This window comes from Monodelphis domestica, chromosome 4, assembly GCF_027887165.1.
Source record: "Monodelphis domestica isolate mMonDom1 chromosome 4, mMonDom1.pri, whole genome shotgun sequence".
NCBI classification, from domain to species: Eukaryota; Metazoa; Chordata; class Mammalia; order Didelphimorphia; family Didelphidae; genus Monodelphis; species Monodelphis domestica.
This window is the reverse complement of record NC_077230.1, coordinates 393,854,861-393,866,183: the sequence shown is the minus strand read 5'-3', so window position 1 is coordinate 393,866,183 and position 11,323 is coordinate 393,854,861. Positions and strand designations below refer to the sequence as shown.

The 11,323-nt window shown below is 47.9% G+C and overlaps 1 protein-coding gene across 1 annotated transcript; it reads left to right on the top strand.

Moving 5' to 3' along the window:
- Positions 1–3,957: 3,957 nt before the first annotated feature.
- Positions 3,958–11,110, top strand: TMEM82 (transmembrane protein 82). The gene is made up of 6 exons (XM_007491668.2): positions 3,958–4,207; positions 4,922–4,994; positions 5,543–5,717; positions 6,189–6,606; positions 8,387–8,574; positions 10,703–11,110. Exons 1-6 carry the CDS (start codon positions 4,129–4,131, stop codon positions 10,748–10,750), a joined length of 981 nt encoding a protein of 326 aa, XP_007491730.2. The 5' UTR covers positions 3,958–4,128; the 3' UTR covers positions 10,751–11,110.
- Positions 11,111–11,323: the final 213 nt, after the last annotated feature.

Here is an 11,323-nt window from a genome sequence, read left to right as displayed (position 1 = left end):
GTGGTGGTGGTGGTTGTTTTTCATGCTCAAAGAGGACGAAAGTGACATCACTGGTGATGTTTTTTGACTCCAGCATAAGTTGGATATAGTAAGGCAGAGTTACACAAAGTCCTTGAGTCTCACTCTCTTCCAGAATCATCAAAGTCCAGTGGCAAGGGGCAGCAGTGGATAGAGCATCAGGCCTGGGAGTTGGGAGAACCTGGGTTCAAATGTGGCCTCAGACACTTCCCCACTGTGTGACTCTGGATGTGTCAATTAAGTCCAACTGTCTAACCCTTGCTGCTCTTCTGTCTTATAATTGATATTAAGGGGGTAGTTAAGTGGCTTAGGGGATAGAGAGCCAGGCCCAGAGACAGGAGGTCCTGGGCTCAGATCTGACCTCTGATACTTCCTGGCTGTGAGACCCTGGGCAAGTCACTTATCCCCATTGCCTAGCCCTGACCACTCTTCTGTCCTGGAACCAATACACAGTATTCATTCTAAGATGGAAAGTGAGGATTAAAATTAAAAAAGAATTGATACTAAAACAGAAGGTAAGAGTTTAAAAAAAAAAGTCCACTAACAAGACAAAAATCAGGATGACAGGTAATGGCCCAGGAGGCAATGGATGACCTTGGCTTCTTCAGTGTCTGACCAAGCTCTAAGTGCTCCACCATGCCTACTTCAGCTGCCTTCATGGCCTTTGGAACAATTTATTCTCATTCACTCCATCCATCAGGGAGAGTCATCACATACCACCCCCCACCCAACTCACTTATGAGTTTGAAGCCTGTAAATTCCCTTCAACCTGGTTTAGCCAGCCTGCCAAGATCAGCTACTGGGATATGGCTACTGCATGTGCTAGAGCTTCTTGGAACCACAGGCAAGAACTGAGTGGCGAGTAGACAATAAAGGAGGAAAGTGGCCCTGAAAAGGTACTAGTCTTTTCTGAACACTCTGGATACCCCAAATTTAAATCCAACCTCAGACACTTACTAGCTGTGTGACCCTGGGCAAGTCACTTCACCCCATTTGCCTCAGTTTCCTCATTTGTCAAATGAGCTGGAGAAGGAAAAGGCAAACCAACTCCAGTATTTTGGTCAAGAAAATCCAGATAGGATCATAGAGTCATCATTGAGATGATGGCTAAGGAGGCCAGGGATTTAAGAGAGGCAGAGTTGAATTGGTTCACTAAAGAGTGAAGATAAGAGAAGAGGAGAAAGTGGCTACTGCAGGGGAGATGGGCTGGGATGGAACTGAGTGGTCAAGAGATTAGGGGTCATAGTGCAGATGAAAACTAGGGTTATGTAAAGGGAAGCAGAGAGAGAAGTGAAAAGCCAATGGGTTAGGATCAGATAAGAGCACTTCAGAATTCTTGAACATGGTAGTACATTTCTGGGAAATGCCAAGGCGGCAGGGATGACCATCTCTGACTGTGTCTGAGGTAGAATAGAGATGTAATTCATGGGAAGGGGACAAGTTGAGAATCCCAGTGGTTAGAGTGTTTGAGAGAGTATCAGTGTGTATGTTGAAATCCCAAAGCATGAGGGCAAAAGTTGGAGAGAAGAGAGAATTGTCACTCACCGAAGAGGTGTTATGGGTAAAATTTGGGGTTGAGACTGATTATATTATATTAGTGGATGCCAGGGATTTAAATTCAATCTCAATGAAATACTCAAGTCAGTATGGGATTTTAGGGTGGTTTATTTACAATAGAAGGAAGAAATTAAGAAGAGGGAAAAGAAGGAAAGGGTAGAAAATTTGCTCCCGCCTGGCCTAAGCCAGGGGGAGTTCAGAGGCCTCAGCCAAAGGGCCTTCTCAGAAGATTAAATCTAGCTTGGCTTCCAGCCATGAGGCCTCCTCCAAAATGAGGGGTGTCCTCAGAGTATAGTGTCTTCAGAAGGTCAAGGAAAAGGGGAGACAGCCTTATCACTCACCAAGTTCCTGGAAACTACCTCACCTAAACCATGATATAGAGCTCCTTCCAGTAAACTCTACCCACAAAGTCCTCCAAAAGCTCCCAACACCGTCAAGAGCACACTTCACAGGAAGTGATGAAAAATATATATTTTTTTCTTTACATCACTTCCTGTGTCTCACATGTACCGATGGTGGCTTAAGCTTGGCTTAGGACAGCCCAGGGGGTCAGTCAGTTGTTTCTGATTTGTCACTTGCTAGCACATGCTGGTCATAGGCCATCCTCCCCTACAGTTAATCCTTAAATGGGGGTGTATACATTCCTGGTTGCTAGAATTCTAAAGACTAAGCAGGGTGGAGTAAAACTAAAATTCACATAGGGAAGGGGAGAGACCTGGAGGTCTTTAAGAGCAACCAGGATTTTGAGGGAGTGATAGACATAGATTTGTATGAACCTCAAAGGAAGAAAGGTTACTAGACAGTAGACACAGCGGGAGAACCTGAAAATGGCAATGAGGAGCAAGGAATTCAATTTCCATGGGCTTCATTTCCTCATTTTCTTTTTGATTTAAAAAACTCTATCTGGGGGCAGCTGGGTGGCTCAGTAGATTGAGATCCAGGCCCAGAGACAAGAGGTCCTGGGTTCAAATCTGGCCTCAGACACTTCCTAGCTGTGTGACCCTGAGCAAGTCACTTAACCCCCATTGCCTAGCCCTAGTTACTCTTCTGTCCTGGAACTAATACACAGTATTGATTCTAAGATGGAAGGTCAGGGTTTAAAAAAAAAAAAAGATCATTGAGGGGCAGCTAAATGGTGGACTCAGTAAATTGAGAGCCAAGCCTGGCAATGAAAGGACTTGGGTTCAAATCTGGCCTCAGACACTTCCCAGCTGTGTGACCCTGGGCAAGTCACCTGACCCCCATTGCCTAGCCCTTACCACTCTTCTGCCTTGGAACCAATACATAGTATTGATTCTAAGACAGAAGGTAAGGATTTAAAAATAAATAAAATAAAATAAACTATGATCTGTCATATTTCTTCCATGAAATTTTCTCTGTGTGTAAGCAGTATGTTTTGTTTCACAACATGACTGAACAAAGCAATATGTATTATATATATATATATATATCTGTGCAACTTATAACATACTACCTGCCTTCTGAAGAGGGGGGAGGGACAAGGAGGGGGGAAGATTAAGACAGATTTTTTTAACAGAGCTAATGTGAGAATTCTTATCTCCTGGATAAGTATATATATTATAATTTATTATGTATTTACATATATCTTATTGTTGTTATATATTATCAATGTTACATATTCTATACAATGTATTACATGCATACAATGTTGCATATTATATTATACTATGTTATATATTGTTATATTTTGTTATGTCATATTTATACATTTATTTATATATATACATATAAATTTATACATGTATAAATGGTAACTAAAAAAAATTGGGGCAGCTAGGTGGCTCAATGGATCAAAAGCCAGGCCCAGAGATAAAAGATCCTGGGTTCAAATCTGGTCTCAGATACTTCCTAGCTGTGTGACCCTGGGCAAGTCACTTAACCCCCATTGCCTAGCCCTTAAGGCTCTTTTGTCTTAGAACCAGTACACAGTATTGATTCTAAGACAGAAGTAAGGGTTTGACTAAACCAAACAAAACTGGCAGTTTCTCCCTGACCCGACTCCTCATAGGGCCAAAGAGGAGTCTTTGGGGGCTCTTTTTCCCCCCAGTTCTTCCGAGGGCTCACTGAGTGGCTGCACTGGGGAGAGGGAGCAGCAGAGCATCTACGAAGGCGGGGCTGGATGGGGTAAAGTCCAGTGGGTGGGGAAGGGGGGTCTGGAGGTCCACCAAGAGTTCATTCAGCTTCCCTGAGGGTTTTCCTGTCCCTTTCAAACTGGGAAAGAAAAGGGGGATTGGCCAGGGAAGCAGCCAGGACCTGCTGCTGCCCCTGGGCCCTGGCCCGGCTCTTCTGCTCCTCTTGGCTCATCTCCAGTCCCCACTCACCTGGACAATCATTCACTGGCCCGAAGGCTCTCTCTCAGCTCCCCTCCCCAGAGCTGCTTATCAGCCCTAACCACCTTTGGCCCAGGTGACGTCGGCCGGTCCCTTTCCTGCCTCCCTCCCTCCCCCTGGCTGCCCAGGGGAGCCCGCAGGGTCTGAGCTTCCCTACAAAGCGCCCCCTCCACCCGTCCCCTCAGCCCCCCCCCCCAGCGCCATGTTCTCCCTCACCTCCTGGCTCCCCTCACTGCCCTCCTTGGACTGGGGCTCCAGCTTACTGGACTCCCTCCTGCAAGGTTAGTCACTGGCTATTCCCCGCCCCCCCAATACCCACCTTTGAGCTCCCCTCAGGCTTTGGCCAGTCCTCCTCCTCTCTGTGTGCCTTCGCTGGACCCCCGGGGTGCCCCCATCCCCTCCCCCCTCTCCGGGATCCCTAGATAAATCTAAGGCTCTTAACCCTTTGGGTGCCTCAGGCCCCTTTGGCAGTTGGGAGCTCTTCCCCAGTAATGTTTGGAAAGGCATTAAAGGAAATTCCTAGGATTACAAAGGAAATCGGCTGTGGGGAAATAAATTGCTAAAACGAAAAAGAAGGAAAAGAAAAGCTCAAGGACCGCAGATCAAGAACCCCTTGTTAGATGGATTGCAGCTCCCTGGGGTGCCCCTCTCCCCCCCTCCAGTGCCCCTCCCCAGTGCTTGGGACCTTCCCTGTGTTTATATTGATTCTGTGGAGCGCCTTCCTGCGCTATAACCTGCTAGAGTCTCCCGAAAGTTCCGCTGTGTCTCTCTTAGCTCCCAGCTGCCCCTTCTCCAGCCTCCTTCCTGGACTATCCCCACTGCAGACCCTTCCTGCCTCCCAGAGACAAGCTTCCTTCTCCCCATCTCGGCCCCATGTCCTCCTCCCCAACTCTGGTGTCTCCCTCCCTCCTTCCCTGAAATCTCCTCTTGCCTCCCTTGGGGGGGGGGGCTCCCCATTAGGGCTGAACAGCAATGTTGTCTCTCCCTCCTCTCAGGTCTGATTGGAGCTTGTGGAGTCTCTGTGCTGGGCAGCTTCATGAAAATCTACTTCTTCATCTATTGTGTGAAGTGAGTGACCCCTTCTTCCTTCTCTTTCCTTTCCCTCCTGTCTCTCCGAACCCACGGCTGGCAGGGCTAAGGGAGAAGGAATGGGGGGCATGAGGGGACCCCGACTTGTCAGACAGAATTGGCCCACAAGAAAGAGCTGGGTTGCCCAGTTTCTCTCTGGGCTCTGGATTTCCTATTTTTAAAATTGGTCTGTCTAAAGGGCAACTAAGTGGCACAGTGGAGTCAGGAAGACTCCTTTTCCTGAGTTCAAATCTGGCCTCAGAAACTTATTAGCCACGTGACCTTGGGCAAGTCACTTTGCCTCAGTTTCCTCATCTGTCAAATGAGCCAGAGAAGTAAAGGGCAAAACCATTCTCTGCTGAGAAAACCCCAAATGGGGTCACAAAGAGTCAGAAGGGACTGACACGACCATGACACAGTGGTTTCTAGGGTCCTTTCCAATAATCCCCCTGCCATGCCATTCTAAACCTCCAGGGTTTGTGCTGGGCCCCCGAGTAGGCACAGTGACTGAGCTTCTACCCAGGAGCTCTCTGTCATTCCCTCCACAGTGACCCTAGGAGAGTGAAGGAAAGGCTGAACCTGCTGAACCAGTGGAGGCTGCTGGAGCCCCTGCACCTCCTGGGGCTGACAGTCTTCCTCACCGTGGTTGGGGTCCGCGTGGCTGCCCTCGTGGTCCTGGAGTTCTCACTCCGGGCCGTCTCCATGCTGCTAACCTTGAACAAGGTAAGACCTGTCTGTGGCTCTGCGCTGTGGGAGATGCTGAAAAGACGAGGGGACGGGAGGGGAGCCTCGGACATCCGACCCATCAGCCACAGGCAAGCCCCATCCTGGAGGAAGAGGCACGAAGGCCAGTATCCCGAGATGCTGTCTGGGCTTGGGGCTGAAGAGCTCACCAGGATAGCATGCAGAGGTCGCTTCCCTTCCTAGCATGTCTCCCCTGCAGGTCTGGGGGAGAGGGACAGAGGTTCTCCAAGGAGGAGGAATAGAAAGACCCATGGGACCTGGGTTCGGGTTCTGCTTTTTGCTAGATAGCCTTGAGCCTCAGTTTCTCTAACAATAGAATGAAGAAGTTGGCCCCGATTATGGCTGAGGGCCCATCTTCACTGCCATTCTGAGATTCCCAGGCAGTTCCGTGGGGTGGACTTTGATGGGGAAGCCCCAGGCCCAAGCGGCTCTCTTACCTCTCATCCCCAGGGCCCCCTGGTCCCGGAGTTCCTCCAGCTGTTCCTCCTGTGCCAGTATTCCCTGGGTTGTGGGCTGACCTGTGGCCTGAGCTTCCTCCTGGAAGGGGCCCCCCACCGGACTCTCAACTTGCTGCTCAGTCTGGGGCTGGCCGGCCTCCTGGCAAGTTGGTCCCAGCGCCTGTACAGCCACGTCTGCCGCCTCTATGAGCTGCACAGCCACGAGCACTACTGTGGGGCCTGCCTGACCCTTCTGGCCAAGTGGCTTGACCTGCCCATCCTGCTGGGCCGAGCCCTGCGTGTGGCCTTCCTGGTGGGTGACCTGGCCGCGGTGGCCCTCCTCAACCGGGACTTCCTGACCACCTCGGAGGCCGTGCGCTTCTGGACCCCGCTGACCATCTGCTACACGCTGCTGGTCATCTACATGCAAGGTGAGGGCCCCGGGCAGAGGCCAGCGAAGAAGGGGGCCCCAGAGCAGTCTGCAGGGAGAGCCACAGCGGGGGATGCTGTGCATTCTGGGAACCTAAGGCGTCTCTGGCCACGGGAGGCAGAGGTGCAAAGACTGAAGAATGAGGAAGGGGCTTTCTGAAGACAATCTTTAGGCAATGAGCCTTGGGAGGCAAAGACCACTAGAAGGGGATAGCCAGGGCTGGGGAATAAGGAAGGGGAACCTCGGAAGGACGCCTCCTAGGGAGAACATGAGTTTTGTGGTTGTTTTTGAAAATGTTATTTAATTAGTTAATTTAGAGTATTTTTCCATGGTTACAAGATTCATGTTCTTTCCCTCCCCTCCTCCCACCCCCCCCTCCGGTAGCTGATGCATAATTCCTCCAGGTTTTACATATGTCATTGATCCAGACCTATTTCTCTATTATTGAAATTAGCACTAGGGTGATCTTTTAGAGTCTACATCCTCCATCAAATAGGGAGAACATTAGTAATCATAACAATTTCATATTGCTTTAAGATTTATAGTAAGGGGGGACAGCTGGGTAGCTCAGTGGATAGAGAGTCAAGTCAAGAGATGGGAGGTCCTGGGTTCAAATCTGGCCTCAGACACTTCCTAGCTGTGTGACCCTGGACAAGTCACTTGACTCCCATTGCCTAGCCCTTACCGCTCTTCTGCCTTGGAGTCAATACACAGTATTGACTCTAAGATGGAAGGTGAGGGCTTAAAAAAAAAAGATTTATAGTAAGAAGCAGCAATGCAATGACCCAGGACAATTCTGAGGGACTTAGGAGAAAAAACACTAACCAAATCCAAAGAAAGAACCGTGGGAGCAGAAATGCAGAAGAAAAACAACTGCTCGATCACATGGTTCAATGGGGATATGGGAGATTTAGCCTCTGATCACCCTACTACAAATATCAATCATATGGAAATGGGTCTTGATCAATGACCCATGTAAAACCCAGTAGAATCACTTGTTGACTACAAGAGGGGGGATGGGAGGTGGGGAGGGAAAGAACATGAATGGGAAAATATTCTTAATTAATTAAGTAAAATTTAATAATAATATTTATAGCTATTATTCTGATAGTGCTTTAAGTTTATAAAGCACTTTACATGTTGTCCCATTTGATCTGCACAAAAGCCCTATGAGGTAGGAGCTCTTCTGAATCCCCATTTATTGATGAGGAAACTGTGGCAGTCAGCAATGAAATGACTTGCCTAGGGTCACACAGCTAGTATTTGAACTCAAATCTTCCCGATTCCAAGTCCAACAGTCTATCCACTTAGTCATCTAGATGCCTAGGGAGGTCACACGCTTGGAAGCCACAGAATGAGGAATGCTAGGGTGATGCTGTCCAAGGGGGACCTTAGAGGGGAGGTCAAGTAACCTATAAAAGGGGCATTCAGAAGAGCTCCTACCTCCCAGGGCTGTTGTTCAGATTGAAGAAGACCACGGGTAAAATATTTTGCAATAAATCCTAAAGTACTTTATGCATTTTAGCTACTGCTATTAGGGTAGGGTAGAATATTCAGAAAGGATCCTTAGAGGTATATCCATGTGGTTGAAAGCCATGGGAGGGAGACCCACATTCCAGGAGGGGAAATACAAGGACACCAAAGGAGGGAGTCATGAGTCGGTGTGTCCAAGTAGAGGGAGGAAACCTGGGAGGTCTCCAGTCCACGAAGAAAGGAAGGCAGGGAGGAGGGAGGGTCCTCCTGGGGACAAGCCATGATGTGATGGTACACCGTTCCCACAGAAGAGCAGCGACAACATCCAAGCCAACAGAACCAATACCAGACGGTGTTTGTACGGATGGGTGGCCTCTTTATCCTCCTGTTGACCGTCGGCCGCTGGCTGGACCTCATGGGTGTCTTTGTTTCCCTCTTGGGAGAGCTCTGGTGTCTGGCGAGTTCTCGTGTTCTGCTTGACCTCTGTCACAAGCAGGTAGGACCCCCATTCTCTAAAATCCTTCCATGAAGACCTCAAATGTGTTTTAGCTACATTTGAACTCAGGTCTTCCTAGTTCCAGCCCCCAGTCACCTCGCTGACCTATGAGAGCATCCATACAGGATCTCTTTACACTCTTTTTTTTTTTAGGACCTCCCAAAGAACTTGAATTTTTGTGGGTTATATAGATGGACACAACTTTAGTAGAAAAAAAGATTTTTTTAAAACCTTACCTTCTGTCTTAGAGCAATGGTTCTAATTATTGGTTCCAAGGCAGAAGAGATTGGTAAGGGTTAGGCCATGGGGGTTAAGTGACTTGCCCAGGGTCTCACAGCTAGGAAGTGTCAGGGTTCAGATTTGAACCCAGGACCTCCCATGTGCAGGCCTCCCTCTCTATCCACTGAGCCACCCAGCTGTCCCATTTCATTAGCAATGAAAGCAGCTTAGTATTATTATGAAAATAATTTTGTTCTTGTGGACCTTCACATTTTTGAGAACCATGGTTAGAGGGGAAACTTTGGATCTGGACTAAGAGAAACTAAACTTGAATCTCAGGGTTCTGGACTCGGGGGTCAAAAAGACCTGATGTTCCAGCGCCATCTCAGATACTCGTTGTAGGACCCTTGGCCAGTGACTTCACCTTTCCAAGCTTAACAATTTTGGGGGTTAATCAGACCACCTACCACAAGGGATTCTTGAGAGGTTTAAAGGAGATCTCCGACCCAAAATGCTTAGCAGTGCCCCCAGGACTCTACAGATATGAGCCATTTCTACCATCAATGTTGGTGCTTTCTTCCAGTGAGTTTGTGTATGTCGTGTCACCTCTGCCCCTTAGTTTGCTATTCTGCAAAATGAGGGAAAGCGGATTCAGGGTTCTCTAAGGTCTCTTCCCTCTCTAATCCTGTGATCTGGGTATCCAGTTTAATAGACTTCATCTCTTTGGATCCTGAAAGGGCTTCCCTTCCCCTACCAATCCCTATTCTGCCCAGATCCAGAGTGGGCTGGGCTGCTTTGGCTAACAGAGACTTCATAGGATCATCATGGACGGAGAGTTGGAAGGGACCTTAAAGATCATCAAGGGGGCAGCTGGGTAGCTCAGTGGATGGAGAGCCAAGCTTAGAGATGGGAGGTTCTGGTTTCAAATATGACCTCAGACACTTCCCAGCTGTGTGACCCTGGGCAAGTCACTTAACCCCTATTGACTAGCCCTTACCACTCTTCTGCCTTGGAACCAATACACAGTATTGATTCTAAGATGGAAGGTAAGGGTTTAAAAAAAAAATAAAGATCATGGAGTCCAACCTCCTCATTTTATACATGAGAAAAATAAGGGACAGAAGAGGTTGAATGACTTGCCCAGGGTCATACCACTAATGAAATTTGTTTTTGTTTTTTAATACTCTATTTTAATATTAATTTAAGAAATTTTTAAGTTCCAAATTCTCTTCCTCCCTCTAGTCTCTACTCCACTCATTGATGAGAGAGAGTAGGATATCCATTATACATGCAAAGTCATGAACATGCATTTCCGTATTAGCCATGTTGCACGAAGGAGGAGTTAAACCCAAGATCTTCCTGGCTGCAGGTCCAAAATTGTAATCCATCACATCATACTGCTTCAGTTCAGCATCCTCTGAGTCCTCTGGCTGAATCAGCCTGGTATAGTGGATAGATCCCTGGAAATGGAGTCAAGAAGGTCTAGGTTCAAATCAACTTCAGAGATTCAACATAACTTTGAGACTTTGGCCAGGTCATTGAGCCCTCGCTTCCTCGCCTATAAAATGGGATTTAGTAATAGCACGTACCTACCAGGCAGCTAGATGTGCCATGGTACATAGAGTACGGGGTCAGGAAAACCCGAGTTCAAGTCTGTTCTCCCTGGGCACGTCATTTACCCTCTATTTGCTTTAATCCACTGGAGAAGGAAATGGTGAACCACTGAAGAATCTTTGCCAAGAAAACTCCTTTTGGGGTCCTGAAGAGTTGGACACAACTGAAGGACTAAACAACAATCACCTACCTCACAGGGTGGTTATGACTCCAATGAGATAATGGATTATAAAGTGCTTTATACATGTTGGCCATTAGGAATAATTAGATTATTCATTCATTCTCTCTCCCTCAGGATCTCCCTCAGATATCTTCGACAGGTAAAAAGAAGGCCCAATCCTAAGGCCAGGGTGCCAGAAGTGAGACTCTTCCAGGACCTGGAACCCAACAAGGACTGACCTGCTGTGGGGGAAGACTTAGAAACATGGAGCCCGAGACTTAGCCCTGGGGTCCTTCAGGTCCAATAGGAAAGACTCCTTGGAGATGGCCGGGTCTCTGAATCAAAGTCAGCCCTGAACAGGATGGAGAAGGAGCCCAGATCAAACTTCATATTGTGGTCCTTGGACCAAAGTTACGCTGCTGATTTTATCCTCTGTTTACCCCTTTGGGAGGTAAATAGACCCCAGTGGTGGGAAAGGTCCTCCACCATCCCCTCTCTGGTCTCCCTTCCTAGTCCCATTAGAAATAAAATATTCAGACCCTTCCCACAGTGCATTATCACAGAGCCTTTTCAAGCTCTAACGTTCTTTTTTTTTTTAAACCCTTACCTTCCATCTTGGAATCAATACTGTGTATTGGTTCCAAAGCAGAAGAATTGTAAGAGCTAGTCAATGGGGGTCAAGTGACTTGCCCAGGGTCACAGAGCTGAGAAGTATCTGAGGCCAGATTTGAACCTAGGATCTCCCTTCTCTAGGTT

Excerpts from the sequence above, each read along its gene's own strand:
- TMEM82 (XM_007491668.2), top strand. The coding sequence starts at position 4,129 with ATGTTCTCCCTCACCTCCTGGCTCCCCTCACTGCCCTCCTTGGACTGG. Across the intron at positions 4,208-4,921 it reads ACTGGACTCCCTCCTGCAAG|GTCTGATTGGAGCTTGTGGA; the intron begins GTTAGTCACTGG and ends CCCTCCTCTCAG. Across the intron at positions 8,575-10,702 it reads TTGACCTCTGTCACAAGCAG|GATCTCCCTCAGATATCTTC; the intron begins GTAGGACCCCCA and ends TCTCTCCCTCAG.